Source organism: Urocampus carinirostris, chromosome 6 (assembly GCF_059441175.1).
Source record: "Urocampus carinirostris isolate Australia breed hairy pipefish chromosome 6, RoL_Ucar_1.0, whole genome shotgun sequence".
Taxonomy (NCBI): domain Eukaryota; kingdom Metazoa; phylum Chordata; class Actinopteri; order Syngnathiformes; family Syngnathidae; genus Urocampus; species Urocampus carinirostris.
In genome coordinates, this window is record NC_142354.1 from 19,896,167 (window position 1) to 19,913,632 (window position 17,466).

Sequence of the window (17,466 nt, forward strand, 5' to 3'; positions counted from 1 at the left end):
CTTGTGATACACTGCATCTGGCATTAGCTTGTAGAGTATTGTCCTATGAAGCGTCATCACCCCCTACGAGGACAGTTGCATGCTACACCTAAAAAGGGCACTCTGAAATGTGTATTATTTTTCATTTGTTGATACAGGTTGTGTTACCTAAGATGATATCATGACATTTATAAAAGAAGAAGAATGTCAGAGTCTGTGTCACATAGCAACAAATATATCACTTTAAACTTGTCTCCCTCCTGCAATTACTTGTGATTTTTGAGGATCACCTTCCTTTTTTTGAATAAATATTGTTTTCAAAACAAGGTGCGCTTGCAGAGGTATTTTGTAAAAATGTCACAAAATACTGCAAACAAGGATACTGGCATATTTACCTCTGGTGCAGACAGCGCTGGGCAGAGAATAGTGTGCTGTGTGCATAGCTACCGCTCACCCAATCAAACTGCTCTGTGTGCTTTGTTGGAGTTTTTAGGTGTTTACTTTTTCTTCTGTGTGTTTTCATCAGAAATTTTCCTCACAGTGAAATGATGAGCTTGCATATAAAGGATTCCTTAGCGACAAACAGCCAAAATTGGGTCTGTAAGTGTAACACATTGACTGCAAACTGTAATGGAAAATGTTCCTTTTATATACTGGAGTGAACCATTTATTCATTTAGTGCTATGTCAGCTATGTGCGCATTGGATTCAATTTTGCCCTTACCAGGATTAGAATGCTATGAAAATAATTCTGTGATTATGATTTTATCTCTGAGCCAAATGTACCTATGAAAAGAGCCATATCTGGCTCGCGAGCCATAGGTTACTGACTCCTGGTTTAGCCAATCAGAATGCAGAATGATGAAAATCCATCGGGTAGCGATATTGTTGAAGATGAAGGTTTTACTGTATTATGGTCATCTTGTTTTGTGTATTTTTATATTTTCAATTCCAATTTGAGGTCCTCCCTCCCCTTTATTTGTATATTCAATTACGGCGATGGCATTTGTACCCCGCTCACTGAACCTCTTCTTTTGCAGTGTGCAGCAGCGCCCCGGTGAGCATGAAAATCCAGCCGCTGAACCAGACAGCGCTGAGGGTGACCTGGGAGCGGCCCCTCACAGTCTACCATCCGCCCATCACCAGCTTCATGGTGTCCTACAGCTGGGTCAAAAGAGACGTGGCCGACGAGGAAACCTTTACCAAAACGGGAGATCAAAGCATGGTGAGGGCCTGGCTGTGACCTCAGATAGTCGTCTTTTTGTCCTCAATTCGGGGGCAACAGGGATGCTACTAACTAGGGAAAACAATTAGTGCAATAATGATTTTTTTCTTTAATATACTATGAGCAGCACGGCGGCGCAGTGGTTTGCGCATTGTCAGGCACAGTTCTAAGGTCTTGGGAACCTCCTGTATGGGTTCAAATCCAGCTACCGGACTTCCTGTGCGGAGTTTGAATGTTCTCCCCGTGCTTGCGTGGATTTCCTCCGGGCACTCCGGTTTCCTCCCACATTCCAAAGACATGCATTTCAGGTGGATAGGCCGGTCCAAATTGTCCCTAGATGTAAATGAGAGAGCAAGTTGTCTGTCCCTGTGTGCCCTGTGATTGGCTGGCAACCAGTTCGGGGTGTCCCCTGCCCACTGCCCGATGATTGCTGGGATGGGCTCCAGCGCCCCTGCGACCCGCTGGTGCGGCTAATGAGAATGAGATACTATGAGGTTTGATTTCATTATGTGGGAAAGGATAGAAAAACGCAAGAAAAATGAGTACGATGGATAGAAATGAATTATGCACTGCAGTAGAGACATAAAACCTTATACAAGCCTCTGTCAATTTTTTCAGAGCAAGGCAAATAAATAATACATTAAAATCCAGTAGACCTATTTTTATCCCGGTAAACTAAGAACAGGCACATATGCAGCAATAGAACAGTACATAAAACAAATACGTCATTTTTGGGAAGTACATTCAGTGGTCAACCGCAAAGTCCCTCTCAAAAGTACTTAAAGGTACATTGTGTAATTTTTGACCACTACACGAGACTGTGTTGAAGGAAAACCAGTGCCAAATGAGCACAGCGTATCAGCAAGATGCTAGACAAACATGGCAGCGACAACTAGAAATTGATTCCGCTATGTTTAATACATAAAAATGTATTTACCTATTGTAAATATATATATATATATATATATATATATATATATATATATATATATATATATATATATTATAAAGATTACCTTTGGCACAATAGTCTGTTTATTTTTGTCTATTATTCAAATCAATGTTTTTTTTCACTGGATGGAGGTTTTTTGTACCACTAGGAAGCACTAAATATTACACTTGTTATTTTGTTAAATAATAAATAATAAACTATTAGCACAAAATAACAAATACATAAACAGTGCCCATCAGGAGTAGGCTGAAGCCTGATGTTTTTGAGTGCTTACCCCATTCAATGTATAAAAAACATTCAATGTATAAAAAAAACAGAAACGTACGCCTTAAAGAAAAATTAGAAAACAAATAACATTTCTGACATTATTTCTTTGGACTTCATGCGTTTGATTTCAAATATGGCATAACAGTGTACCTCTCTTTTATAATGAAATATACACGTATAAAATGTACAATGCATGTCATAAAAACAGTATTGGCCTGAGCTTTACTTGAATCTGACCGAGGCGAGTCAGACTCTTTTGTTCTCTAAATTTTCACGCATCACTGAGCTATCGCCAGGAAACGCAAGTTCTTCACATGCTCAACTCTCAGCGGAGATTATATTCATGTAGATGCCGCTTTCTCTGTTGTGACTATTCCTATTTTCTCCTTTTTTCTCAACAACGTCGGCTAATCTTTGCAGCCCTGTACATGAACAGAAAAGAAGTAATCTCTTTGATGTTTTTTCCCCTTTTTGGGGGCAACATGGATGCTACTAACAGGATCAGTCAACAAGAATGTAAAAAGGTGACGTGCTATGAAGAACCCCTGTGTAGTCGCTGGCTGATATCAAAGCTTTGGACCCCACATCCCTCCACGCGTACCCCTTTGCCTCCAACCCTGTCACTCACTTTTGGGTGAGGGGACGCAAAGGGCTGTCACTCTGCCTGAAAGATGTATCCATAATGCATGTCTTTGTCCACCTGGGCTTTCTCTTTTATTATCATCTATTACAATTCCATCGGTGAGGTTTAACATTTAGAGTGGCGTGTACAGACTAAGCAAGTATTGGGAAAATCTTTTTTTTTTTTTTTTTTTAAGGTATGAGTTTTCCTTTATGTCAACCTTTTTTCTGACTTTACAAAATTGAAGAATGTGTCTGTGCTATTGCGTTAACACCTTCGTACAAGGTGTTCAATCACATTCTGTTTCAAACAGCTCGATGCTTGTAATCACAGGCGATTTTCTTATTTAAAACCACTTTCAATTAGATCACATGTGAAAATGATCTCCTGTGGGCCAAATGCAGGCAGCCACATAATTCTATGTCGCTTGCAAAACCATACTGAGAGAAGCACAAGAGGAAATAGCTACATTGGGTCATACAATGACTCTTAGTTTTGAATATGTCCACTGGATGTCCTGCACCACTTGCAAAGCACCCACAGTAGCTGTATTTGCTGACTACATCTAGTAACCAGAGATCCTTGAGGAAACCCATCCAAATGCTAGTGAATTGAAAATTAAAGTTAGAGACACACTGATTTAGGCAATACGAAAAATACAAAATTAATTTAAAAAAAAAAAAGCAGAAGTTTAAAGAAGGTTATTTCTATAATGGAAATACAATCCTACAGCAAAGTTTCCATATTCAGGTGGACATTTAAATAAGTAAGCCAAAAAATCTGAAAGACTTTTATATGAACGAATGAAAACTTTATCTCATCTCATCTCATTAGCTGCACCGCTTTTCCTTATCAGGGTCGCGGGGGGGCTGGAGCCCATCCCAGCCATCTCCGGGCAGTGGGCAGGGGACACCCTGAACTGGTTGCCAGCCAATCGCAGGGCACACGGGGACAGACAACTCACTCGCTCAGTCACACCTAGGGACAATTTGGACCAGCCAATTCACCTGTAGACTAGCATTTTATAGAACGCCATAATGAGGGTCTGAAAATGAAAACATTCGGTGGTGACGCTGTATCCTGGAGGTCTACTGTATTTAATAATGAAAATACTTGATGATTTAAAAACAATCGTTTGGATTAGTCAACAGTTACAGTTTAGGTGCCAGCTATTTTTGTTTAAAATAAAAATAATATTTTCAAAGACATTGTGGTATTTGCATAAATGACCATTCCGGAGGGTTCAATATACTGTTGATTTGGAAATTGATTCTCATTTTTAAATATTTTAACATTATTTACCAATCCAGTGTACAATTTTTATTTATTCTCTTATTTTCTACAATGGTAATTTCAGTGCCAAATGCAGATCTATTTAAATGTATTATTGCCCAAGCCAGCACACCTATTTTTATTTTCCAAAATGTTAATGTCAGTGACCAATACAAATATTGTAGTGTTTTCTTGAATTCGTCAATTCAGTTCTCACGGACTGCATGGGTCGTTGGGGCACCAATGGACGCAACTCTGGACAGCTTTCTTCACTGTTGACAGTCCCTGACCTGTTTTTGTATTGCGGCAAAGCAGGCACCAGTCCATTCCTTAAAGTTGTCTGCCCAGTTCTTTTTATTTTTGATCTTCCTCACTTTCTACCCCCTTGGACTGTGCTCTGGAGAATTATCTTGGTCAGTCCTGATGATCTTGTGCCGTGACCGTACGACGGAAGTTTTTGTCTGCGCACAGTTGACAACAGTTCTTTGTAGGTTCCAATGTGCCCTGTGATGGGGTTTCGCGCAGTTCCGTTTGTCACATGGGCTAAGTAGCTGATACCTGGACGTTTTGTGTGGCATCTCATCTCCATGGCCTGAACTGTCATTTCCAGTTTTTCTGTAAGAGTATGTCTCGCAAGCGTAGAAGATGATGGAAGTAACCAGCGCTTGCATGAGACTAATCTTTGAATTCACTGCTATATTCTTATCCCTCCATATGGGAGTCTGGCAAGTGTGGCTGTGGTTTACGCTATCCTGGTCATGATTTCTGGTTCTGAACCCTGTTCTGATATAACAGCTCCAAGATGTTGAAAATTGAAAAAGTTCTAGCTCTCTCTGCTTGATGGTGATGTTTGTGGTGATACCTCGGGGATTGTTTGTCATTACTTTTGTTTTTCGTGATCTGATTTCCATCCCATACTGGCTTGATGCTTTGCAAAACTGTGCTTCAATGGTACAGTTGATCTTTACTGCGCTGTTTGCTTTGGCATACAGCTGTTCAATGATCTGAACTACTTTCTCGCCCATGTTCTACTTCCGCATGGTGGCCTATAGAGCGGCTTGCCATACTCTTTCAAACGCATTCTTGAAATCAACAAAAAGGTGATAAAGGTTTTTCTGGTGTTGTTGAAATTTCACACATACGTGGATTAAAAATCTGTTCTATGGTGCTACCTTCCTCCCTGAAACATGCCTTTTCTTCGCCTAGGATGTTTCCATCTTTTGGTTACAGTCTGTTCAGTAGGACCTTTAACATAAATGTACTTGCATGGCTGATTAGTCAACCAAATATAAGATTGGTTTCGGCTGCTTGGAGTGGTTGAAGGCGGGAGGCTGCAGTATCCAAATTGGCATCCAGAGGGAGTTACAGACCCCTCGAAAGCAGACCACACAGAAGGAGATGTTTACCATATTTTTGGGTATATATTGGGGGTGCCAAGCTAAAGACACTTACGGAACCGTGAAGTACAACTGTGAAAATGTTCATAAGAAATCAACTCAGCCGTTTCGGAGTCTATAAGTCACATACAAACATACACAGATATGGATTTATAAAGTAGTTTAGATAGATTTTGATGAGATACATTAGATAGATTTATAGCTCTTGTTCATTGCTTTACACATCCTATCCTAAATACTTGTCTCTTCTTTTGTTTTTTTTAATTGAGTTAACCAGTTTATCAGCTACACGAGATGGAAAAGGTTGAATAGCCTCATTTTTTTTCATGTCTAAAGAAATTCCACCCTTCAAAGAAAATAGGACAGATATGGCCTTATTAAAAAACACAATAAAGGTGATTTATCCTTGCTATTTGATGACAGTAATGGTAATGATGAAAAAAGCTTTTAAATGTAATGAAAGGAAATTCTCCTGTGTTCAGTATTTGTCGTTAAGAAAAAAAAGAGAAAAAAGGAAAGGGGTCTGTCAAGCATGATGTATAAAATGAGTAAAACTCATCTTGCACTCTGTCTCCATCAATCTTGCTTAAGTAGAGTGTCTCTGCTTTTAGTGTAATTTCCAAGCCCACAGTACAGCCCCTGGCCCCAGTCATCATGTTCACTCTTAACTTCAGATCATCCTTTTGTCTTGCCAACACACTGAAATCTCTCCTGCAGGGCTTCTACCTACAGGCGTCGTCTTGTGCACACTAAATATTCGGCTCTTGGCTCACGCTGCCTTTGGTTTGTGGGGGTCCGACAGGCGGCTACGCCTCACTTTCAAGCTCCCTGACTCCCCTAGCTTGCTGCTTTTTGGCACACAAATGGCGCTTATCTTTTTTTTTTTTTTTATTGGGGGGGAGACCTCGACTATCCCAGGGCATGGTTAGTTTTGTTGCTCTCACTGTAGTTAGATACACGCATGAAAATCTCTTACATTTAGAAGATGTTTTGAGGTGGGAAAGAGGGAGTTATTGTTAGATTTCCCAAAGTGAATGGGGTGTTTGAAGTAGTGCTTTTTAATTAAAATCAGTGTAGTTCAGGGGGCAGGAAGGAGTACTATATTTATTCGTGTGTGATCGCAATAAATGTTATCTCATTATCACTCTATTTTTTTTCTTGCTACCAGAGAAAAATTTTAAAGAATGAAGAAAGTTGTCCTTAGATATATAAATAAACGCAAAAAAAACTCTAGGAGGTAACACATCTTTGTTGTATCTAAAGATGAATCAGACTTAAAAGGCCTGAAGTACAAGTACTGTCTAAATGTTTGCCAAAATTGGTTTAGACATTTCGAAGCCTATACGTCTGATACAAACACACAAACATAGACAAATCGTTTATAAATTAGTTTGGATTTAGAGTACCTACAAATTCAGACTATAAGCAGCGAATTTAGTTACAAGCTTCTGCGGCTTCTGCAATGATGCGGCTAATGTATGCATTTTTTTCTAAAGGCCGCCAGGGGGCGCATGAGCGGTAATGGTAAGAGAGAGAGGTGGAATATAAGTGTCGAAAGACACAAGTTTGTTACTTCGCGGTTTGTGCATGAAAAACAACTAGCATAAACTGACCCTCATCATGGAAAAGGTGTCCATTTTGGGAATAATTTTACGAATCTGTTTATTTTTGGACAGAAATAATGTGACGAAACAAACAGATTACAAGAAGAAATGTCCAACGAAACACAAATGTTTGAGGCAGATTCCTATTTATCTTTCGGCATTATCGCGTGTTTTGGAGTGAATATTTTACATGGTTGGATTCTATGGATTGTCTTTGAAGTATCAAAGCCATTTTCGCAGACATTTAAAGAAGTTGGGGACGTAATGCTGAATTACGCCGGCTTCACAGTTTGGAGTATCTCATTCTCAGACTGATCGTGATATTTCTCTGAGTATATTTTGAAATGGTCAACATTTATTGAATCCCAAGAGTTTAAGCTCTCCAATGATATGTAGCATGACATATTTTAGTGACTGGTGACGTCGTATAGATAAGTATTTGTTTATTAAAAGTCCGCCGGCCTTATTAAAACTATTTCTGTGTACCATCTTTCTATGTAGATATTTCATGTTTCAATGTGGGCTCATGCGACTTATAGTCAGGTGCGGCTTATGTAAATGCAAAATCGTTTTTCTTTTAAAAATGTACTTTGTGCTGTTTATAATCTGGTGCGCTTTATAGTCTAGGATTTATGGTGAATTTAGATTAGACAAGCAAAATGGCCAAGCGTTTCCTCAAGACCTCAAAATGATATATTTTTGAGAAAATATGTGAATATAAAATTGTCATCTATGAGTTGAGGTTCCATTATCAGCTAATCTAATTATTAGCTAAAATAATGTATGAAACCTTGAGAAAAGAATGTTTGAAATGTAAAGAAGATCAAATAATCGATACACTGTTGATTACTAGTTTTGGCCCATATACTCCAAAGGGTAGCCCCTTAGAACAGCTAAGTTACCCAGTTCTAAAAAAAAATGATTTTTATCAGACACAAAAAATCCTTGACATGACCATTATCTTTAAATACATGAGCAACTATTTTAAAATTAGCCTATTATTTATATATGTACTGATAAATAACTGATAAATCACTTTTACAATGAAGACATTTTAATGGTTCATTTAGTCTATTTTGAGACTGTTTCTAATAATTTTAAGCTGGTATTTAAATAAAAGCAACATTGTTATAACATAGTATTTACATAAATTATTATTTTAAAATTGCATACCAAACCGTTAGTCCAAGGGTGTTCAAACCTTTCTGAAAGTGGGCCATATTTGGTAAGCTGAAAATATGTGAGGGCCAACTATTCAGCCTGGTATTCTTAGAACAGTCTTTAACAAATTTACCTTACGTGAAATGTTTACAGTGCTTGGTGATCAACATTGTGACCTCGTTGCTCACTTTTGTAGCATTTTCATTTGACTTACAGAGTCCTGTGAAAAAAACGCTGCTGTGGCGTTAAAACTGCTTCCAGTTGCTTCACCTTTTCCATGCGTTCGTTTACTGATAGCTTATCGTAGTTAGCCTGTTTCGTCTGGCAGTACCTATTGATATTATATTCTTAGAAAACAGCCACAGTCTCTTGGCAAATTAAGCAGACAATTGTTTTGTATTTCGGTGAAAAAATACTCCAATTTCCACTTGTCCTGGAAACGGTGGCCCTCACAGTCGACTTTCCTTTTTTTATTTACAGTTGAAACAGGGTGGGCTAAAATCCTCACTGAAAAACCAAGGGCCAATGTATTTTATACTGCTTTCAACATTATGCCGGGCAACAAATTATTAATTTGATGACAGAGGCTGTGGGCCTGTAAAAAAATGTTACTTTGACATGCCTGTGTTCATCCCTAAGCGGGACCAAAAATATAGCTCTTTATAAAGGTTGTTGTCCCCTATTTTACAGTAACTGCCCAAAAACTTTATTTTGACCCTTACTAGCTCAAAATGAACATAATTAAAGCCTTTAGGCTGCAATCACTAGGGAAACAAGTTTCCCGGAAGTTGGAGGCGCGAGAATACACAACAGATTGCGATGAATACTTAAATAAACGGGAGTTGTCCTCATTTCGAGGAGCACTCTTTCCTGATACAAAGACTTTATTCGTTTCTAAAACTTGCATTGAACTTTCTTTGTAGCTTTGCCTGCAGAACAACCTCAGAGTTGACTTATTTTGTTTAAAGGGATTTCAGAGGATCGTCTCTCTGCTTTTAATGGCTTTAATTAATTTCAAGTGATTGTACGTTTATAGCGCAGGCACTTCATTCGGCTGTCGGCGAGGTGGCACGTCCATGATACATTATTGCTGTCACTTTACTGAGGACGGTCTTTCAAGTTCGCCCCTCGGCTGTCACTCCTTCTTAATCAACGCTCTTGATACTCCTTTCCAGTCTGTTTCTATATCCGTACACCTTTTATCTGAATTATTTTTAAGATATACAGGCAGCTGCTTTTTAAGACACCTCCAGCTCCCGTCAACATGCGAGTTTTACTAATTGATGCAAAAACAAAACAACAGTTCCTTGTTTTTCGTGAGTGTTCCAAAAAGTCTGTCAAAACCCCCAATGTAGGAACTATTATGCACCAGTTTCCCACGAGTTGTAGCTCCAGGCCATATGTTGGCTTGTGTGAATTGTTACTGAATCCACAGAAGTAGAGCAGACCTGCAGTCCCGCTTTTGCTTCGTCCCCCAATAGTGTGTCATTCTCTTCCCAAACCTGATAACAATCTACGGAGCACCAGATTGCGCTTTTCTGACTTTCCTAATAGTCTGATTTAATTGATTAATTTGTTTTCAATGTAAGTTACTGAAATACTAGCTGTTTGTTTTAGGTTGAGACATTGACCTGTGGACCCGCCCGGCTATTTGACAGCATACCCTAGCCTTTTATAGTCACGTACACGAACATTTTCGCCCACCCAACAGACACAAAGCCCCCTGCTACCTGCCAATGTGATAGCATTTGCTGTGTGTTGTCTGCTGCAGAATGGATACATGACAAAAAACGAAACCGCCAAAACTAAACTGCGATACAGCGATGAATTACTGTCCCTTTATTATTGCACACTTTCTTGGATATGCAAAATGATCATTCACTATGATAGTGATAATTGTATCCTGTTTTTAATATTGGACGCCTGCAAATGAGATAACATGGGATGCTTGTATATTATTTTGACTATATTAGCTCACTGGTATATGTTGTTTTGAGGTTTGTGCTCTGTTTTCATCAATGTTACCGTCAGCCAATCATATTGCTGTTATTTGATTTGTACACCCTTTAGAGATTTTTTTTAGATTAAATAAAAAAGAGAGGGCTCAGGGAAGGGTTTTACGAACAGGTTGGAAGTTCCTTATCTGAAGTTTGGCCTCTTCCGAGTTCTTGCAAGATCAAAAACCATCATTGTCCTTTCTGCTTATTCTGAGTGTCTACTACACTATGAACTTAACAAATGGGTTATGTGTTTTTTATTACAGAGAGCAGTGATCACAAATGTGTCCCCGGATGTCCTGTACCTGTTCAGAGTGCAGGCAATATGTCAGCATGATCTGCGCAGCGACTTCAGCCAAACGCTCCTCTTCAGAGGTATACCGATCTTCTCATGCTCGAAGAAGACTGCCTTTTCTTCCTTTCCGAGTTTAAAATCCGGGTTGTGACGGGTAAAACAAGCGCTGGAGTAGAGCATTTTCACTGAGATTATTATTAAACAGAAACTGAAGATTCTGGCCAATGAAACGTGCTGGAAAAGGCTGTATGTTTTCAAAATGCCTGACAAGCACATTTATACGAGGAGGGTATGCCACGACAAAAACAAAACTTTCCACATCCCCCACCAACCTTTTGTCAAGACAACACTTGGCAAGTACTGATAAACTCAATGCCTTATACTAACTGCAAACTAAAAACACAATTAAAAATAATGTAGAGACTGAATAATAACTGAATGGAGGAATCTTTGAAGAAGTCATGTGATCTATAAGTAAACGACTCAACACTCAAAGTAATCATCACAAAGTGCATAAATTGCGACTAAATTAGTGAAGGAAATATAAATTATAATAATAATATTGTTATAAATTAAAAACTGGACTGTATATGCTGTGACACATTTCAATATTTCAACTGCTTCAACTATATGATTTTTGCCAACCATTTATTTTGCAAATAGCTGCTCGTTAACTTGCTAATGAGCATCCAAATGGGTTTTGTTCTGTTCTTCTACTTTTTTTAAATGGTGTTCCGTGACATGTACACTATTTTCCTCGCTCCCTCAAGGTTTGGTTGGTTTATTATGATGCCAGATGACATCAGGACCAATTACTAAGTAATGACTGTGATTATCGGACGCCTTAGCCCCCACTGAGTGGTACCAGGCATTAGCATTAATTTTAGCGTTTCTTTTTTTAATGTTAGCTGCTTTCACAGTAGCAGCTCCTGGGCTGCAATCGTTCACAGCCTTCGCGCTTACTGAACCTCCATAACCTCTAGTAGTTGAGACCCCAGAAAGCTAGTATCCACCAACTGTAGTGGCTACATCTATGACTAGCAGCATTAGCACCAAGACCACTTGAGGGAGTCCTTTACTGTCGTGTTGCTAGCATAAGTGACTCAAGATGTGCGTAGTCTCTATTGGGAATGGTTTCATCAGTGACGCTAGCTGCATTAGCATCAGGTTTTCTAGAGTAGCAGTGATTCATAACCTTTGAACCTCTTGATCAGTTTTAGCTTTTAGCATTAGCGACTTGTAGCTGCTAATGATTGCTGCTTCATCATTGACACCAACTGTATTAACTGCACTCGAGCTGCAGTGGTTTTTTTATCCTTGCTTCAACTGAGCCCCGCTGGCCTTAGCGAATATTGGTATGAGAGAAGTCAGAAGTAGCTAATGGTGGTAGTTACTTCTGCGGCTCGAGCCATTTTATGACTAGGGGTGCTTTAGCTGCTGTCAATTACAGTCCTTCTAGAAGGTGCTAGTTAATCGACATTTCGTTCTGTGTACATTGTTACACAGAATGACAATACAAGGAAATGATTATTATTATTATTATTATTATTATTAATAATGCTAGTGGCTAAGTCTGCAACGTAAGCCATATTATTCTGAGATTATCGGAACCAAAACTCAAGTCACTTTTATTTGTATAGCCTCTGATAACAAAAAAAATCAAGTGTACAAAATAAAGTTGGTTAAAAATATAATAATCCAATATTTTTTTTCTTGTAAAACTATACACATAGAAACTATTTCTAAAAATCCTTAAGAAAAAATGCTTCTTTTCATCTGATCTTTGTTTTTATATACGTATGTCATTTTTGGTGCGGCATTTTACTGAAACCAAAACACTTAAAGAGACATAACCGGGCACGTTTTAGAAGATACTATTAGGTCTAGAAATTTGTTTCTTACTTAACCTGAGGCTCACCTAGAGGAAACTGAGATTATTGTCAGCCATTTTGCTGCCAAGGATACTCCCTAAAGCTTGTGAAAAGGCTGGGGAAAATAAATGAAAAGAAAAATTGTGCAGTTTGGTCACTTTTTAGTCGCCCTAGTTTTTATTCCTTGTTCTCCGTATCACTTAATTTCCATTCCACTACACAATACAGCAACAACTAGTGATCAAATCCTACACCTTGTCCTTTTATCACTGTGCGACACCCAGAAACCGACGCAAGTGTTAAGCGGTTCATCATTATGTCGTTTGTTCATTTGTTCATTAAAGTTATATTTGTTGCATTGACACTTCACAGTTTTCGTTAGAGCTTTAGTCATTAAAAAGTACTAGAACTCCTGAAAAATCTCGAGATATACAGCAGTGCTGGCTCCAGCTGAAGGGAATTTGGGCGACCACATTCTTTTCTTTCAAAAAATCTTTCACGTTTGTAATATAAAGAGACTTGGGCTCACAATTTTTCTACGCCACTTTTTATTTGCACAGGTTATTGATTGACAGCACCATATACTGGTCAAAAATCACTCAGTGTCCATTTAATGCCATTGATATCTGAAACTGCTCTGCAGTCAAGTTGTCGGAATTAATTATTTTTTGATATACTTTTTCATCATGATTGACATGTAATATTTTGTCCTTGTTTGTATTCCAGCCAATACTACAAGAATATTTGAAGGTTCCCGTATCGTGAAGACCGGGATGGTAAGTAAACAACAAAGTGGCAGTGGGCGTGTCTTATAGCAGTCTTTGGCGACCTTTTCTGACATTGTCTCACCATATTCTCTTAACTCGGCCTAATAAAATCATCAGTGATAAAGTCAATAATAATAACCCTAAAAGGCATGTAAACTGTATCATATGACACTATTTTTGCTAGCGGTTCCACATTTTGCAGAAGTCTTTCCCATAATTCTCCATTACCGTATTACACAACGTGGACCTGCAAGTAAAAGTAGTGTGTTGATGAGTTAGAATGCAATGCCATTTCGTCTTTCACCTAAAATCTTTGTACCTTGATTGGTCGTATTCAACGTTTTCACCGCTGCAATCCCTGTTCTATTTCTGTAGCAAACAATTCTAAGTAAAAGGTACCACGTTGTACAGCTTTGGTTTTGTTAAACTTTTTCCCATAATGCCTCAGTCAACGCTCTACAGCATTGCACTGTGAGTAAAAATTGTGCGATGATTAGTAAAAATGCAGTGCTGTTTTCTATGTCACTTAAAATCCTCGTACCTTGATGGTTAGGGTTTGATGCTAACAATCCCTGTTCTATTTCCGTTGCAACCAATACTAAGTATAAGGTACCCTGTCGTACAATGCTGTTTTTGCTAAACTTTTTCCCATAATGCTTTAGTCAACTCTGTACAACGTGGCACTGTGAGTAAAAATAGTGTGATCATGAGTTGAAATGCAACGCTGTTTACTCTGTCACCTAAAATCCTAGTAACCCGATGGTTAACGGTCAACGCTCTTAGCAAGGCTTTGATGCTAGGTCCTTAGCTTGGCCGAGAACCCAAATGTATCGGTCACAGGGTCGATTTTTGGCATCGGCCCGGTATTGCAGTACCTCCGGGAACGGTGCATTCGCAATGATCGCAGCAAGGCTTAAGGGCTAGGACCTTAGCTTGGCCTTTTGGCTGAGAGTAAGTGTCCCGGCTCCTAGGCTTTGTAGCGTATTATGAACTGACCGATAACGGATAATGGATAATGAATAACGAAGATAGAACAATAACCCTTAAAAACCCCAAAACCCCTACCATCACAATCACCGTTCGATTTTCGTTTTAACCAATACTGAGCAAAAGGCACCACGTTGCGCAACGTTGGTTTTGCTGAGCTTTTTCCCATAAGGCTCCAGTTCAAGATTATACAATGTGGCACTGTGGATAAAAATAATGTGATGATGAAGTAAATTTTTCGATTTCTGTTGCATCCAATACTGAGCAAAAGGTACCATGTTGTGCAACTTTGTTTTGCCTGATTTTTTTCCCATAATGCTTCAGTAAACGTTGTACAACGTGGCAATGTGAGTAAACCTAGTGTGATGATGAAATCAAATTTAATGCTGTTTCCTCTATCATGGCTGTGGTTTTTGTGCTGTGAACTTTATATAAGAGCTTGCTCTGTCCACTCCACGCATCGGCCCGGTATTGCAGTACCTCCGGGAATGGTGCATTCGCAATGATCGCAGCAAGGCTTTAAGGCTAGGACCTTAGCTTGGCCTTTTGGCTGAGAGTAAGAGTCCCGGCTCCTAGGCTTTGTAGCGTATTATGAACTGACCGATAACGGATAATGGATAATGAATAAAGAAGATAGGACAATAACCCTTAAAAAATCCCCTCACTATTAGACTAGTGGTTAAGATTCAACACTCTCACCACTGTGGTAGGCGTTCTATTCCTATTGCATCCAATGCTGCACAAATTAAGTCAGCGATATATTCTCTTACGAATCAATCGTTGCTTGATTTCTGCAATAAACTACTGAGCAATTACTGTGATATGCTACAGTAAAACCTCAGCATAGTGTGCACTCAAACTTTAGGCGTGCATTCATAAGGCAATTTTGTTTTCTTTCTGTGGTTGCCAACCACTGCCTTACAGCACCTAAATTGTATCTGCATTTAATTTCTTTCAGCCGACAGTTTCTCCAGTTTCCTCTGCCGACATGGCACCTATAAGCTCTGGTTCTTCAACGTGGACGTCCTCCGGTATCCACTTCTCTATCGTTTCGATGGCAACAGGCCTGGGTCCCTCCTCAAGCGGCAGCCAGGCTACGGTGGCGTCGGTGGTCACGAGCACCTTCCTGGCTGGCCTGGGTGTCAGCGGGGGAGTCATCTCCTCCCTGCCCAGTTCTGTTTGGCCCACTCAGGCAGAGGTAAGATTGGGCCTAAACAATCCAACCCTATTCAGGCAAGTGGGTATTAAAGCCTGAACCAGCCGGAGCCCAACCAATTAACTTGATTTGCAGGACCGAGCCTCAAGCAAACTTGAAATTTGGTATTTAATTTGTGACTTGTGAGGAGGAGAGGTGATTTATGATTACAAATCAAAGCCTGTCTTTTGTAATAAAATTTATATTAAACAAGACCATCAAGATTACACATAAGTCAAACTTTAAAATAATTTACGATCCTTTCTCTACAGTTTCACAAGTGTTATGGGAAAAAGAACAAGAAACGTATATACTACATGGACCAGACAGAGATGACAGTAAACACTAATGAAAATCATATTTTCTATGCTCCATTCCATTGAATTATAGCTGGTGGTTTAACATTTCGATTAGGATTCATCAATTATTATTTTTTTTTCATATCCACTCATCAAAGCCGGGCCTGACCCGAACGTAATGATTGACATATAAGGCATGACCCAGGCTGAAATTTAAGTCTGACTTAGTTTAAGCATCTTACCTCTGCACTAAGGTACCCGAAGCCACCCGCGTCCCTCCTCGCTCATCCGCATCGCCCGCCAAACCGGGCACGGAGCAGGCAGCACCGCCCGCGCCGGCAGAGACCGACTCCCTCGCCGAGGAGGACCGGCCCGCCTCCAAGGACGACGAGGAGAAAGAGGACGAGGGGGACGGAGAAGGGGAGCGAGAGGGCAGCGGAGCCGAGAAGAAGAAAAAGCCCAAGACGACCCCTACCCACGAGGAAGCGCAAGGCAACAGCACCGTCACCAAAGAGTCCGTCCTCCCCACTCCCCCGTCCACAGCCAAAGAGAAGGCCACGGCCCAAGGCAGCACGGCTGCAGGCGGCACAGCAGACGGCCAACTCACGCCGCTGCAGGAGAACCTAACCCGCGTGGATGCCGTCACCACGCGAGAACCGCGAAACGACAGCATCGACATGCAAATTCCGCACAGCTCCACCCTCTCCTCGAAGATAGCGGGCGATGGGAAAAGTCTTTGGCCGTTTTCGGTCCATACAGGTGAGGAAGCCGCACGCGATTTCTTTTGTCACACAACACAGTGTCAACGCGCTTGCCTCCTTCGCTAACTGTACAAGCACTGATTCATTGATATAAACCTGTATTTGAAATGAAAACAAAAAGGGTATTCACACATAAGTTACGTCATTTAATATTTTATATTTATCATACATATATTTGAAAGTGCTGTCTTCAATTCGAAACACCTGTCTCAAAGACATAATCGCAGCCTCAATCAAATTGTCCCTATGTGTGAATGAGTGAATGGGTTGTCTGTCCCTGTGTGCCCTGCGATTGGCTGGCAACCAGTTCAGGGTGTCCCCTGCCTACTGCCTGAAGACAGTTGAGATGGGATCCAGCACCCCCGCGGCCCTCATAGCTCATAGCTCTAGCCTCTTAACAAAGTTAGGGGGCAATGGGAAAAGTCTATGGCCGTTTTCGGTCCACACGGGTGAGAATGCCGTACGAGATGGTTTTTTTTACACAACAAACTGCCAACGTGCTTTGCGGCTACACTGGCTGTTTTTGCATTACCAGGGTGTCCACGAATCCTTGAAAGGCTTTGTTGATGCTACATTCATTGCAGTCCGTGCGGCCCCTTCTCAAGGTTTCTTCATTTTCCTCATGCTGAAGTTTTTTCTCACCCTCATGTAGGTTTTAGATCAGGGTATGGTGTAATAATAGTCCGTAGTTTTCAGTCGGTGGTCAGTGCAGCCCTTTGAGACTCCTTGTGATTAAGGACTATACAAATAAACATGACTTAACTTGACTTTAATTTGTTAATTTAAAAATAAGACCTTCATTGGCAATTAAGTGTC

The 17,466-nt window shown here is 40.1% G+C and overlaps 1 protein-coding gene across 1 annotated transcript in view; it reads left to right on the forward strand.

Moving 5' to 3' along the window:
- The window catches only part of ca16b (carbonic anhydrase XVI b), a 252,954-nt gene that overhangs the window by 188,157 nt on the left and 47,331 nt on the right, over positions 1–17,466 (forward strand). The window contains exons 9-13 of the mRNA XM_088338154.1: positions 1,019–1,203; positions 10,742–10,850; positions 13,368–13,417; positions 15,354–15,593; positions 16,144–16,648. Of these exons, the coding sequence (XP_088194280.1) occupies positions 1,019–1,203; positions 10,742–10,850; positions 13,368–13,417; positions 15,354–15,593; positions 16,144–16,648 (1,089 nt within the window). The remainder of the gene's footprint in view (positions 1–1,018; positions 1,204–10,741; positions 10,851–13,367; positions 13,418–15,353; positions 15,594–16,143; positions 16,649–17,466) is intronic.